The sequence below is a fragment of the Venturia canescens genome, chromosome 7 (assembly GCF_019457755.1).
Source record: "Venturia canescens isolate UGA chromosome 7, ASM1945775v1, whole genome shotgun sequence".
In the NCBI taxonomy this organism is placed as follows: domain Eukaryota; kingdom Metazoa; phylum Arthropoda; class Insecta; order Hymenoptera; family Ichneumonidae; genus Venturia; species Venturia canescens.
The window spans coordinates 14584996-14600676 of record NC_057427.1 but is presented as its reverse complement, the minus strand read 5'-3'; the positions used below and the strand labels follow the sequence as shown (position 1 = coordinate 14600676).

Genomic DNA, 15681 nt, shown 5'->3' with positions numbered 1-15681 from the left:
TCATAATCGCTTCAAACTTACCGTTCACCGGAGGCGGCTGTGACAGTCTTTGGCTCGATGGCTTCAAATGAGGAATCGGTATATTGAGCAAAACTCCAGCGCTTGTTCCAACCCACAATAAATCGTTGCAGGACAAAAGTGCGGTTACCCGAAGACACGCGGCTTTGTGCTGGCGAATTATGTCATCGCAACCTGCAGCGAGTTTAATCATTTCCGTTAAAATAAATAAAAATTATCTGTAACAATAGTTTTTTTCCAAATATGTATATTAGAATTTTCTCTTGAGAAATAAAAACCATTCATCATGATTTGACTATTTTAGAGAATATTTTGTACATTCTGGAGGAGCCAAAGAATTATTGGATTAAAACTGTTTGCAGCTGTGTTTGATAAAAATCAGCTAAAAAACAATCTTTTTCATTTTGAAATTATTCACCGAACAAGCAATATTCTTTTTAAAGAACGAGATTTGACGAAAAATGTGCGCGTAGCGAGACAAATCAATACATGCACTTCATTTCAAACGAAAGAGAAACTGTCCGATTATATAAAATTGTTTCCGTTAAAATTATCCGTTCATGTTTTCTTGACATAATCATCACGTGAAATCAAACGACTATGTCGATATATCATTAGAACTTTCTTGAAAAAAAAAATATCAAAACGCTATCACTCCGCTAAAGAGTCTCTGGCGGCAACTCGTCATATCTTATAAATGTACTTGTCTCAGAGTCGCTGTCGCGACTCTAGATATTCCTATGAAATAAAACATTTGACTGTAAAAACACGAGTGTGAAAAATGACGATCAAAATTAAATAGTTCTATTCCGCAAGGGCTCGAGTGAGTCACGAATTTGATGCTTACTAGCAAGCATTTTAGTGACTGCTGAGGCGATATTTATGTCGGTCAGACACTCGTAGCTATTGGCGTGAAACAAGCGTAGAACAGCGCTGTTGTGCAACGATATCCAAACGCCAAGGCCACCAGAAGATGTCATACAAGATATGGGACGTGACGTGTCGTTGCTAACAGCGAAACTATGCTCGATCTCAAGAGTCGTTGTGTTCAGAATTCGTACGGTATTGTGACACCCGCACCACAATTTCATAGATATCAGAGTCATTTTTGTGACCGGAGCTGCAGGTGTACCAACCGTTATGGTAATAGGATTTTGGGTGTTCCATCCACCTTTATAAGCAATAGAAAAAAAATTACTTGTTAAGAAAAATTCACTGGAAGAGGCGAATAATAATGCAGTAAAATATTGAAATAGTCTTTCATAGTTTATGCTTCAAAAAAAGGGGCTAATAATTGTTATGACTTACAAGAATATTCGCAAGTGTAGACGACGATGTCTCCGTTTGCGAGAGCGACGAAAACTTTGTTGTCGAAATACCTGAAATAAAAAATATTGTCAACAGTTGAATAATATGTATGATTCACAGAAGAAATATTCTAGAAGGAGGCTGCTTTACATTATCGAGTGCACGCTACTTCCGTGCTGTATCTTTATCCGATTCTTCTTTATTCTTATATTGTCATTGCAGTTGTAAATGTGAATGCAACCGTCTTCGGTGCCGAGCCAAACAGTGGGTTGTAAAGTTTCTTCGTCAAGAACGTCGTCGAGGCTGGTTGCATCAGAGCCAAACGCTCCGCCAGGTGCGGTTGAAGCTGTTGTACTGATTGTTTGATTACTTGCTACTTCTTCAGCTTCCGAATCTTCAGAACTCTCACTGCTGAAAATTTAAACACAAAAGAATGAATAAATTAAATAATAAATAAAGAGTTGCTAAAAATATTTAATAAATTATTTCTTGCAATGCAAGATTGGCAAAAAGATCTTTTTTTTCGAAACTTTGGCACGCTTGCGATCGCTTTCTCATTATATTCGCATGAAATTGTACCTGTCGAGCTGAGTATCATTGCCATTTCCATCGGCATCCTCGACTAAAATACTGATGCCACTTTTGGTAAGATCGATCGGTCGATTTTTCAGTATATTCCGATTGTATCTGTTTTGACATTTAGAAAGAAAAAAAAACACACACACAGATTTATTCGACATCTACTCTTGTTTGTATGCCAAAAAAAATTAACAATTGCGAAAAATTTACTTGAAATTTGGCGCTGGAATGGCGGCGATGCACAATATACGAGCGTTGCAAACCCCGTTACAAGATTCAACGTTCGGAGGCTCGGATATCAAGCTAAGAACACAGATTTGACCAACATAACCATCGCTGTTGCACACCCAAACGTCTCTCGGAGTTTGTCCCGTGGCTATCGTCGGTGCTGCGCACGTGAATTGAAGCCCAGCTCGAGTTTTTCGTATCGGCAATGGCCCGATGAATTCCGGTGGTGGTCTTCGGTCAGCTGACATGGCTGTAATTTGAAGGAAATATATTAATAGTGCGAAAGAGGAAAAGAAATAAAAATAGAATATGAAGACGATCAATCGAATCATAATTTCATATGGTTTCCTTGATTTTCGAGCGGTTGAAATGTTGAGCAAATTTTTGAGAAAGTTATTACTCACCCAACTTTTGTTTGGCATCGTTAAAACTTTCTTCCCAGCTCGCTCTCGTTTCTGGCTTCGTGAACATAATCGTAATATTCTCAACGCCATTTCTGCAAAATTGATTTTTTTTTTCATTATTAAACTATTCTTTTGGACTTGCTTGAAAATTTCCAGAAAAAAGCATCACTTACTGCGTATTCAGTGTCAATTCGAGACAAGCGAGCTGCGAATGAGCCGCGTTCTTTTCAGCCAGCTGTCGTTGAACTTGAGTCAAATATTCCTTTATCAATTCTTCCAGCTGATGCTTCGTGCCGTGCAAAGTGGCCGCGAGTTCCTGCAGCTGATTAAGCGTTGAACAATCCTCCTTGAGATGTTCAACCTCGCGGGCCATTTTTCGCAAACTTTCTTCCTTTGCTAGAATTCAGCGAAACCGGAAAACCATTATGAACTACACGAAATTTCACGAGTTCCCTTGAATCTTTCCAAATCTATGAAAATTAATTTTTCGGAAATTGAAAACAATTCAAAATATCGTACCTTTGATCATTTCAACATCATCCAGAGGAATCCTCATAAGCATTTTGTACTTGTTGGCTTCAGGTAAACCGGCCAAACTGTTTGGAGATGCGTTTCTGTAATTATTAACATCATTTTTAAAAGAACTTGTAAAACATGATTTTTTTTCGTGTGTTTATAATATAAGTTTTTTTCATTCGGTTCAACACATTTGCTTGCTTGAAGAGTTATAGCGAAACAAATATTCTTTAAAAATAGTTGATTTTTTTTTAATGCCACGAATAATACCCAAGGCCCTACAAAGGCACAGGGCATCAAATGATTCCTTACGTCGATGGTTTCCTGATTGTTCCACTCCGTCTTTTGATATTTGTAATAACCATCATATCGGAGAAAAGGAAAAGTGCCCTTTCCTTTCGTGTTCCTTGATTCGAGGCTATCGTGACCATGTCATGACGAACGAAGGATCTTAAACGAAAAAAATAATTGCTTCCAAAATCGATATTCATATTTGCAAATTTTGCGAAACATTTTCATGTTATATGAAATTGGCTTTATACACATAACGTAATATTTGGAAATGAAGGTATATTGTTTACCTGTCTTTGGTAACAATTCCCGCGAGTCCGTCAACCAACGATTCGACTTCGCGCAGTATCGATTGCTGCTGCTCCCATTCGAGGATCTCACGTTCTGTACAATTGATCTTGACAACAAGTTCGTGAATTTCTTTCTGTGCTGCTGTCAAAAGATCGTGATCTGGATGCGACGGATCGGTATGCTTCAAAAGTCTTTGTATAAGAAGCTCGTATCGTGGAATTTTTTGTACCGGTTTTATGAGCAATTGATCGAGCCCAAGTTTTCCCCTGTGTTCGCGTTCCAAAGTCTGCAAAATTCAAACGCAGCATATAAAAAAAACTGTCAGAAAAGAAAAATAAGTTTTTAAACACATTTCAGGATTAAATTTGAAACAGTTTCTAAACATTTATTAAGTTTATCGAGGTGCAATGAAGTTTACATTGATTCCAGTTCAAATTTATACAAAAAATTAGCCGTGTAGGTTGCTCCATCATTTTGAAACTTCGCTTACTTCGAGAAATCTGGCAAAAGCCGGTTTCGCCTGACAAGTAGTTTTTATCGCTTTCTCAGCCGATCTCCAGTTGTCCAAAAAAAGGGTGTAAGTCTCAAGAACATTCGGTTTCGTGAACTGGAAATTGAGATAAATGTTCAGGTAAATTTCTGACTTTGAAATTCCAGGGTGGGCTATACATTTTTTTAAACAAACAAAACTTACCACTTCTAGAAATATATCACCAATAGTTTGATGAAGTTCCCAAGTTTCTAGCCGCTTGCGGAGCTCTTCCAAAAAAATCTCGTGGTGGCTCAGTATCGCTGGAACCTGTAGAAAAATCATACTAAAATTTGTTCAAGACGAAATAAACGAATATTAGGAAAAATTGAATTAAATACTATTCGCATGAACAGCAAATATTCACAACAAAGAAGCTAGTGAAATTATAATTTACTTGATAGAATATTTCGTTAACTGTCGCTGCGTCGACGAGACCTGCGGTTTCTGGGCTCTTCAAGGGCTGCAGATATTTCTAAATCCAACAATATCAAAGATTTTCGATAAGCAAATAAACCAGGGGATAAGAACAAAATAAAAAGGATTCTCCCAACTTACGTTGACTAGTATTTGTAGGGCTTCGACGTATGATCTCTCGGTGTCGTACAACTCAACAACGACGTGATTCCTCGTATCCTTCAAGAGAAAAAAAATGCTATTAGAATTCCGTTCTGAGTGAAAAACGAAAAAGTTTCATTTCCAGTTTACATGATTATCTGGAGGAGTAGAAACTTTGTCTGGAACAGCGAGCGCCACGAATCCAGCACTGCAAGATATTTTTTTCGGGATGGACTTGGCAATTGACGAATTTTTCGAGGTACGAAAGATCGACATTATACGTTTAATTATTTTCGGCACGTAGTTCGTCATTAAAAATGAGCTGTGTCAAGAGAATGAGCCCGTAAGAATAAAGTGTGAATAGCGCGACGGGAAATCACTTTTTAATCAAACTAATTCACCCAATGCGACTTCCAAAGAGAACGGGGTAGACTGGATGACGAACTGTTTCCGAATGCGTGTAACGAGGGATGGAATCCGCGTTAAAATGACTCTTCTTCCTCTCTCTCTCTCACTATCCCTCTTTCTCTTAGTGCCTGCTCGGGGATAATCGCAAAACGATCGGATTCACGTGATTTGCAAACACGTGCCACCCCGTTCACGTGTTTCGTAACTATCCCTTCATAACTCGACTGCGGTTATCAATTATGTCAGCCACATCCTTTATCTCCTGTAGCCCTTCGTATTCCTCTGTATTCGGACAAAACTAAAATTTTCCAACGTAATCGAAGCCTTCGCTTCAGAAACATCGAAGGGATTAGCATCAGCATTTCAAACGTATATTTTAAGCGGAATCTTATAAAAAAGGCAATCGCTCTGAGGACTGAACGAACGATTGAAAATTATTATCATTTTAACACATACAATAATATCGATAACTTCGATTCAATTCAGGATAATCAAACAGTTTTATTTAAGCAAAAGTAGATATACTTGATCACTTTGCGCTTACGTAATCGCTTCTGGACGAAACGTTGAAAGGAATAATTGTTTCGGGAGGTCCGTACGCCTCGCGATGGATACGAAAGAAAAAGCATCGTTGGAAGCGTCTTTGAAGTATTTTTCGATAAAAGAAAATGAGATAAATGTGCTGTACCGTGATCGACGATCGTAGATTTTGTACGTTGAATAAAAATGCTTCTGTGTTCTCTTCTCAGAAGAATATCATTTCGAAAGAGGAAGACAAAAGAGGCCGATTTTCGAAATAAATATCACAGTCGAATGTTGCCCTTGGAGCTGAATGAATTTCACGACACGCCAACTTGTATGGTAAACAGGTATAGGTGTAAATGTAGAAAATGTAGAAAATGAGAGTATATAGATCATCGGTGTCTCGCGCGTCATCGGTTTCATTCATCCGGTATGCGATGTGCGTAAATAAAAACGAGCGTAACTGAATTTGTGACTCTCGAAGTCTTCGAGGGAAAGCGAAGAAGAAGAAAAAGACGTGAAGAATTTGGTGTATTCGGGGGCAAAAGTGATTTGCGCGACAGCATCATCTTCTCGAGCAGTTGTAAGAAAATCGCTCGAGCTACGTATATATATTAGTGGAGAGTTTAAGGCAGTAAGACGAAGCGAGAGAGCCAGAGAGAGAGAGAGAGAGAGAGAGAGAGAGAGAGAAACTGCCTTTTCGCCCCTCGCCGTTGTGAGCTGTCGCGCTTCTTCACGGTCTAAATATAAATGGACCGCGTGTAGGAGTGAGAATGCCTCGTACTTGGCCACCTGGTGAACGGTGTCGAACGTCCTGACTATTCACATCTCTTTCTTCTGATTTCTCTCTCTCTCTCTTTCTCTCTTGGCCACGGCGTCGATAACTCGAAGAAATCCGAGAGGAAGAGAGGGAATGAGGCGAAAAAAGAAAGACAATTCTCTTCGACTCATTTCCGGGCTACGCAATGACGACAGCGACGTTCCAAAAAAATCCTGCGAATAATCTCGCGCCATGAGCTTAAAAGGAGAAGAGTCATAAGAATAATTCGTAATTGTTGGTATCCGGTTGAGGGATTGAATGCTGTTGCGAAGATAACGATAAATATGAGAAATTCCGGCGCCCTCGCAGGGTGAAATTGGCGCCTTGGTAAATCCGAAGAATCTCGCGACACTGTTTGTTGTGACTACGAGAATATTGGAATGATGGAAAAATAAGATGAAGATAAAAGAGAGCGAGAAATATCGGTTCTTTTTCGTGTGCGGGTCTTCGGAATTTCATGCAGTCAAAGCATACGAGAAATCTCCATTCGTTTCCTCTTTTATTCCGGCAATCCATACGATTTTCATTCGCTTTATTTTTACCTGCAACTGGAGTAACACGGACGTTATTACGACGAAAGAAAGTTTAACTGGCAATTTCAAATTCTTTCTCTGAGCTTGTAAGTAATCCGTGCCTCGATTTAACATTGGACTAATTTATCGTCGTGCTTTCTTCAGGTGGAACGAAGGAATTTTTTCCCGCAATACGAGACGATCGTTCACGAAATAATAATAATAATAATAATAAAAATAACAAAAATCATCATGGTAATTTGCGAATGCATCTGGTGCAGTCCGGTTGCATCGTTTGCCTGTACCAAACTTTTCCTGCTACCATACACCATCTATCGTGCAGGGTATTTAAATATTTAATTTCCTACCCGCACAGACTGCGCAGAGAATTCGTGTAAACTTTGCCTAGTGTATACATGATTTTCTTGCCCATGCGTAAGTTAGAAGATATGAACGCGAGAACTCACGCGAGACTGATTCATTCACGTGTTACACATGTTCAGTACAAATGGAATGAAAAACAATCCATTTTTTACAATTTTCATAATTTTTCTATGACAGTCGAGTTTACAAAAAAAAATGTACAACGAAAAATTAGTAAGGAGTTCAAAAAGAATGGCTCGAACCGATTTTTATGAGATTTTGTTTTCTTGTTCACAATTTACGGTCATTTTTAATCAACTCCTATTTTTTTTCATTGAAAACTGTTAAATAATCACTTTTTATTCTATCTCTGATGTATGTTTCGCTTTGTTATTGATTTTCATATGGAGAATAACTCACATTTCGATGAGCCGGTGCACGAGCAACCCTCTCAGACGAGCCACGAAGAAGTTCTGCGAGTAGTTCAGGGCTGGGTCCTGGAAGACTCTCCAGTTTACTAGGACTCGATGTCGTTCTGTGATGGCAAGGCGTAGGGGGTTCCGAATTGCTGGTATTCGTGCTTCCGGTATATGACAAATTTGCTGAAATTTTTCGTCTTGGTCGTAAACCCTCCTCGAGGGCGATGTCGGTTGTTCTTGGCTTCGCCATTTCTGCCTCGAGCATTTGACCGTATGGACCACGCAGAGGTCTTTTGCTATATCTGACAAAAAAAAAGACAAAAAATACAGATGAAGAAACGAATAAAGTGATATAAATTTTGTCTGCATCACTCGAGCGTTCGGTCAACCTTTTTGGTGTGTGCCCTTCACAGTCAGACAAATCACTCCAAGTTATCGAGGGATCTTCTCTCTCTTCGCTGCTCTGAGCCGCCAATTTGCTGCGGTCGTTTTCCGATGGCTCCGGCCATTGAGTAATGTAAACACCTTTTCGCCTTTTACTGTTATCGCCCCTCGAACGTCGAATTTTTCCGGAAGGCGATAATGCCTCTGGTGATGGTGTTTCACTCGTGGCTTCGCTGCCTTCGCTCGCTTGGCTCAGCCTCGGCTCTTCCGGCGGTGTTATAATTACTTCATGCGGCTCTATCCACGTTTCTGTAACGTCGTAATATATAAAACAACCAAAAAATGGTTTTTTGGTAAGAGAGTTTGAAAAAAAAGCTAAATAACATATTGATTTTGTACGATTTACGAGTTCATAATTTCTCGAATAGCTAACATGTATCAGAAATATTCAAATACAATGTTGAAATTTTCTGAACGCGGATTGGATTAACCATTTTAACGGTTACCGTAAATTAACTGTGTTTTTCAACGCGAACTTATGTAACAATATTCATTTATTTTTCGGAGCAACTCGAATTATTCAACATTGGCAGTTCCAACGTAATTTCAATATTTTACGGTTTGTTTGTCCAAGTAAAATGAAAATACCGAATAAACAAAAACATTCGAACCTCTGGCAATGTTTCCAACGTCCTCAACTGTATTTTCCGAAGCTTGAGTTTGTTCACCAGCCAATAATTCACCAGTCGGAACTTCGGATGATACAGAATTGTGGTGCGACGTTTCTCTGTGAGGAAGATGATGATGGTGATTAGGATGATGATGTTGATGATGATCTTGTTGGCGGTTATCGTTATTATTCTTATTATTATTCTCGCTGAAAATCGTCGGTGGTTCCGGACTCGTGAGGGCGCTCGATGTTGCGAGGCTATCGGATCCGTCGCTTCTCGGACGTGTGTCCTCGTGAACCGGTTGTGAAACTATACCGAGACCCTCGGCCGAGCCCACCGCACTGTCCAAACTCGGTGTCGAAGCTCGTGGACTGTTCGGACGATTAGAAATGTTCTCGGCATCCGTCTCAGATTGAATTTGAGTAACGTCGCCTCTACGCCTCGGCAGTGTACTCGCTCGCACTTCCTTGTTTCCATCGGTTGTTCCACGGTTAGAATCCACTGCGATGGGCTGAATTTTCTGACGATTCGTGACTGGTAAAAAAAAAAAATATATAAAATTAAGATGAAAAATCTTTTGAAATAACATTTCTCGTGACAACCTCCGTAACTTTGAATAAAAAAAATTCTTCACAAACCAAAGTTGACACGGACTGAAATATTTTCACAATTGTCCATACGTACTAGTGGGACATCAATTTTCCAAAAAATTTTCAGTTTATTCTGATTGAGGAAATGCTTCAACTATCCAAGAAATGAACGAAAAGTCATCGAAATAAATCTGGAACACGCAAATAATGTTCACTATTTCCCGAGGTTGGATTCGCGCAACGCGGTCAAATACTCATTGAAAAAGTATTTAGGCCCAAATATCAGAACGTTAGAACGACCTTTTCAAATAAAAGTATCACTTTCGAAAGGAAACTTTCGAAACAACTTTCATCCCCAAGGAAAGATACTTCGATAAATGTAGACGTTAATTAACACGGATGCCACTACACCGAAAAGCTTGAATACTCTACAGCGAACGCGCAGAGGGAGGAGGCGGCTGAGGGAAGAAATATATAGAATAATGTAGAAGAAGAGAAGTATCAGACGGACGCATCGGTTTCAAGGCCGCGAGAGCAGCCATTGCTGTTCGCGGTCGTCGCCGCTTTTCCCCCTTTCCCTTCTACCTCCAAGCATTACACGTGCCAACGTTGTTATTTTGAAAGCTCTCCGGGCCCGTCCGGCAAAAGCAGCCGTCTGTGTACTCTTTACTGTCTTTCTCATATCTCCTACTTGTGTGTTTTTTCCTCCTCTTCATAACTACTCCTGTCTCTACTCCTCCTTCGATTTTTTTTCTCGAATAACATGTACGTACGAGGAGATAGGGAAAGCCATATGGATTCGAGAGATTTTTATCCCGAAGTGGATCTTATCACTGGCTACTATTTATTACATTCTGCGGGGCAAGAAAAAAAATGACAAACGTCGAGATACCTTCGATCAGGAGTTTACGTTCCGTTGGGTCTTTTTCACTGAAGTTGGCGTGAAAAAAAAACGATGAAAGATCGAAAATCTGATAGAATTGTAAGTGCAGCATCTCGGAACGCGAATCGTAAAGAGGAAAAAGAAGCGAAAAAACGAACCTTGACTGAAGTCAGCTTGACCGAAGGAGGCACTTCTAAAGGGTGCACCGTTTTTTTGATAATTGAGCAAAGGTCCTCGGGGCTCGAGCCTGGCAAGAGCGTCTCTAGCTTCAGCGTCGTTGTTGCTCGAGCAACCGGAAGCTATCGTACCATCGGATATTCTGCTGTGTGAAATAGCGTAATAATCTTTCGGATTTTGACGATATTTTTTGATACCACTGTCCAACAAGGAGTCACTGGATTGCCTGTAGTGTTTAGCTTCGGGGTTAATAACGATTCTGCTCGGATCGTTATTAATTTGGTGATTATTACTATTATCGTTGCGATTCGTTTCGTCATAATCTTTGTCGAGATTAACGACATCACTACCGTCACTATTGCGTTGATCACGTTGATTTCTCGTCCACGTATCAACGTGGCACGGTTCGAGGGGGACACACGCGTTGTTTTTCCCAATGATCGACGTCGCGGAGCCGGCACGCGATGAATTTCCTGAAGACCCCTCACCGTTACCAGTACCAACAACACCAAAACCCGTCGCGGCATCGTTACTCAACGCTGTTCTCTCGTTCGAACAACGACACTCCTCACCCACACTCTCACTTCTTTGAAATGTCTTTGGATTGCCACGATACAGGCTACTCGTTGATGATTTGTTTGGCTGATTGCACGTGCCACCGATTACACTTCCGTTCCCCGACGACGAAGATGACGTTGACGCCAAACTCCCCTCGCTGAATGTGTAACTACGATTTCCAGAACGTCCCTCGTTGCGAGAATAATCCTGGTTGCTCGGACTCAACTGCGTTTTTTAAATGAAAAAATCAACGTTAGTCGCACACCCTTAAATTTGGTATTCACTTTTTTCGAAATTCAGCAACATTCGACTGTTGTGTTTAATAAACAAAATATTTTATGTTCACGCATTCATGATTTGAAAAACTTTTTATTCCTGAGATTAAAACGGTCATATCTCACACAATAAATAGATTGAGACGAAAAATAATGACAACCTGTGAATGTTGATTATCGGCATGAGACTGTTGATGATTGTACGGCGGGGGCGAGGAAGCCTGAAGTCTGGAGGGTCTTCTCGGTGGTGGAACGGGAGCGGGGCCTTTGAGTTTTTCGGTCAATTCTCGAAGGCGTTCGGCCTTCTCGCTGCGGGGGCCGGAAGAGGATTTCTTTCCGCTTCCTCCTCCGCCCCCGCTCCATCGAAATCTGTGCAATCGGTCCACCGCTGTCACTGCTGGTTCCTGTCGAAGGCAACGAGTGAAAATCTCCCGATTATTGGAGCGAAGAGCGTGAGCGCGATGAGTCGAGTGAATGATTTTAAAAAGACCCGATTCTTAATATAAAAACGCTACGACTAGAGTGAAGAAACGGCGAGAAAATATATGAGAGTTCGAGGCACCCAAGGCACAGAGATGAACGAATAAATACGAAGAAGATTTAAGAAATCGAGCGAATTTGAAGATTACGTGGAGGCGCGAGCTTAGTTTTTCTTTCTTGCTTTAATTTCCTCGAGACGATGGGGTTTTAACGAGCGATGTAGGTTTTGGGGCGGGCAAAAGCGCGCGCGCGCGCGCGCACCAGAGAAAGAGAGACCAGTCGGCTGTTATTCTGGCCACTGAGGAACCTCGGCAGCTTTGGGAAGCTTTAATGTCGAGGGAGAGAAGCGAGCGCACACCGCGAGAAAGCGTGCTCGTACCAAGGAGAAGCAACGACAAAAATAGTCGATCGCTCGCGCCTAGAGTCCTTCTCTTTCTCCCCCCCTCCAGCCGCCCTCGTCTCACTCTCTTTCTCTTCTATCGTCTTCCTCTTAGTTCGCAACATCGTCGTCTTTTCGTACGGATCGAGAGCTATCCTCGAGCGTTCGAGAGGGAAAAGTTCCGAGGGATAAAGAGAGACGAATCGAATAGACGAGACGTGCTCTCGTGACGGGTTACGAAAAAAATCGGAGTTGTCCTCTCCTCGGCGATGCCTCAATTTCCAAAGTCTGTCGCCCGTTCGTCATATACTCTTTAAAAGTGAAAAAAAAAAACGAGGTAAATCATTTATGAAATTTGTGCCGGACACGATCTTGTCTCGGAGCGGCGCCTTTGCAAAAGCCCGCGATCGACTCAACTGGAGCAAAGATTTTAACGTATCAAATCTATATTCGTGTACGAGACGAAAGCGACGAAATGAGAAGGAGGGAATAAGAAAGCGAAATATATGCTCGAATCACTCGATCAAGCCCATGAAATTAAAACTGCCAGGCTCTCTCTCTCCTCCATATTTATCACAAGACTCTATAATTGACCGGACAGACGGCTTAGAAACGTACTCTTCTATATAACTTTCGTATGTTTATGTATAAATATATCTATCCCTGTACACGTATATATAAGATTTCAGAGAGTCTGGTAGACGGAGTAAACGAGCGGAGCCACGAGAGAAATACGCCAAAAATAATAATTCTCTCAGTCCCATCCGAAGGTTTCTATTTCTCTTTCTTATTTCGCATATTCGAAACCGGATTTGATCCCCTATTGACTCAAGGAACCGAATACCCTGGCGAATTAACCACGATACGACTATTTTTCGAAAAGAATGTAACATCGAATCAGCGAAAATTCGTTTCTTCGTTTGTAAAAATGAATGAGAACGGAATTTTGAAAAAGTACTCTCGTAAGGCGCGATGATATTAGTCGAAATTTCTGCTTCCACAACGGACGATTGATTTCGTTTCCGGAAGTGAGAGAATCCCTGATCGTTCTGTTCGTTCTCATCGTCTGTCCGGTTTAGCCTCGAGAGATTTTTTGTAAAAGAGTGTACCTGTAGCTTGAGAGTTTGGTGTTTGGTCCACTGGGCAATTTGTCGTGGCACAGAAGTGACCGTTTGAGCAACTGGTACGAAGCTCGAAGGGAGGCTGCGGCAATTGTTGGTGTTGGTGGTAATTTTGTTGGTCGTGCGTGGCTGCGTCGAATAAAGGTGTTGCTCCTGTTGAATCGGTGGATGTTGGCCAACCATTTGCAGCGTCCCACGGTTATTATTAGCGTTCGAGTTTGGCGGCACTCGCGCCGATTCGTTTTTCGTTGTCGAAGCAGGAGGTGGAGACTGCAACGTTCTTCCACCGGCAACGGAAACATCAGCACTGTCGTTACAGCTGAGAGCTTTGCAATCGACGCCGCCATCGCTCGCCACCGAGTTTCCACCGGCTATCGGCGACGTTATCGATAATCGAGGCAAAGGCAAACGAGAACGCGGTCCTATGCAGCAACAATCGGCCAGACTCGCCGACAAATCCATCGATTGCTTCTCCCCTGTTAACGTTCCATTCTTCTCCGTCAAACGCTCTCGGCTCGTGTCGTTCTCACGTCTAACGAATCTCGAGTCTCTGCTCCCCCCCACTATTCGACTCCCACGATCCTGCGAATCTTCCCGCGAACTCGGCGGTATGCTTTCCTGCAAACGAAATAAAAACCATTTCTTCCATTAGTTATCAAGTATTTTCGAGTATGAATCTTCGAATCAAGACCGTCGCAGCAGAGCGTAGAAACAAATTATAGTGAAATTTTCTCAATCATTTACTTTCACGAGTTTAAGCACGAAAAGTAAAAAAAGCCGACCAGGCAACCGGCACTCGCATAAAACTTTTATTTTTCTTTGCTTCTTTTTGTTATTCTTCGCGTCTTTTTAACGTTGAGAATCTCCAAAATAATATTTGTACACTCGTCAATAAGATCTTGTTCGTTTTCATGCGGATTCTAATCGTTGGCATACGTGAGCTATACGTGAGAAGAAAATTGCATCTATCGGTGCACGAATTGTGTGTACGACACTGTGTGACCGAAGGATTGGAGTGTGGGGAAAATAGGAGGGAGGAAATAACTTGGGAAATATTCGATGATTCCATCACTTCCGTTAGCTAACGAGAAGGAGCGTGGAGTGGTGAAAAACTCATAATCGACGACGTCGAAGGCCAAACTATTTGGGAAACTAATAAGCCACGAGTATAATTATATATGGCTCGTGTATTTTCGGACGAAAATCACGAAATATCGCAGCGGGCACACGCTCATGTACGTGCATGCATTGCACTTTGCTTTTCGCTGCGGAAATTCACTACACGTACGTGTTACGTATGGGATAGTTCGGTACGTTAGTGTAGGTCGAGAAATGCACGTTGCAGGTTGACTCAACATTCGAAGCTTCGAAATTTCGTATCGAGACAATTCATACAACAGTTTCCTCATCAATTTCTCATTTTTCAATACGCATGAAAACATTTTTCATTCGATACTTACAAACTCTAGTATTTTATTAAAAAATAAATTGTAAATTAAAAAGTTACGAAGAAAACAATGAAATATTGAAGCTAAACGATATCGAGTGGGGCTGCAAAGCTTCGAATGCGCGAAGACTAAAGAATCTGATCTCATGCTCGGTTCTCTTGAATCAAGCTCCGAAGAGGAGCCGTGCAATAATCTCGCGTAACGCGAGACCTTTCTCATCGTTGGTTCTCTCGATACCGCAAATAACGTCAGCGATTTGATTCTTTGAATGAAATGTATGCAGCGACACATTCACTCGCACACTGAACGTAAACACACTGAGGGCGATCGAATGACGCTAATCGGAGTGAAGTCTGAACGGGAAGAACTCGATGCCCCTCGCTATTAGAAACGTTCTCTTCTCCTCTTTTGTTCGAATATATTTTTCTCAACTTTGCAGCTTCTGAGATATTCAAGGTGCTAAGAGTTATTGCCTCAGTCTCAATTTGTGCGTGTGTAAGTGCGCGTGTATGCGTCAAATATATTTTGATAGGTAAAGAATTCTATGTTTAGTGGAGGAAAATAAACGAAGAGCGTAAAGCGAGTGATGACTGTGAGGAGGTACAAGTCCGAGAGGACTTGCCGCGTGCTCGTGTACGACGATGAAATAGCCGGGGATTTATTCCAAGAGCGTGTGCCATTTTTGTTCGGAAGGTCACGGGTGACGGTATCTGAAAAGTGTTTCGAACAGTTATCATTGCTTTTTCATTCATAACCTAATGATGTAACGACTTTCTATTAAAATATAAAAATACAAGCAAACCGTGGACAAGAGTCTGTAGAAACGTTAAGAAAAAAACGAGTTTTCATTTGGCATGAAAAATCGATTCTTATATGGGGGAAAAAAAAAAGAAGATCCTGCAGCAGAGTCCAGCACATTTTTGGAGAAAGGAGGAAGCACGTTACCGCC

At 41.3% G+C, this 15681-nt stretch overlaps 1 protein-coding gene across 4 annotated transcripts in view; it reads right to left on the bottom strand.

Moving 5' to 3' along the window:
* LOC122413601 (uncharacterized) overlaps positions 1–15681 on the bottom strand; it is a 30468-nt gene that overhangs the window by 1162 nt on the left and 13625 nt on the right. For 2 of the 4 annotated variants that reach the window (XM_043424044.1, XM_043424045.1), the window contains 21 exons: positions 13273–13902; positions 11466–11708; positions 10453–11254; positions 8822–9355; positions 8156–8459; positions 7768–8068; positions 4723–4800; positions 4562–4639; positions 4330–4434; positions 4126–4242; positions 3635–3921; positions 3366–3503; positions 3057–3151; positions 2711–2933; positions 2538–2629; positions 2116–2383; positions 1906–2013; positions 1477–1737; positions 1327–1397; positions 866–1189; positions 22–198 (listed from right to left, as the gene is read on the bottom strand). In XM_043424044.1, coding sequence (XP_043279979.1) covers positions 22–198; positions 866–1189; positions 1327–1397; positions 1477–1737; positions 1906–2013; positions 2116–2383; positions 2538–2629; positions 2711–2933; positions 3057–3151; positions 3366–3503; positions 3635–3921; positions 4126–4242; positions 4330–4434; positions 4562–4639; positions 4723–4800; positions 7768–8068; positions 8156–8459; positions 8822–9355; positions 10453–11254; positions 11466–11708; positions 13273–13902 — 5236 coding nt within the window. The remainder of the gene's footprint in view (positions 1–21; positions 199–865; positions 1190–1326; positions 1398–1476; positions 1738–1905; positions 2014–2115; positions 2384–2537; positions 2630–2710; positions 2934–3056; positions 3152–3365; positions 3504–3634; positions 3922–4125; positions 4243–4329; positions 4435–4561; positions 4640–4722; positions 4801–7767; positions 8069–8155; positions 8460–8821; positions 9356–10452; positions 11255–11465; positions 11709–13272; positions 13903–15681) is intronic. The other 2 variants (XM_043424046.1, XM_043424048.1) reach the window with 2 other exon arrangements.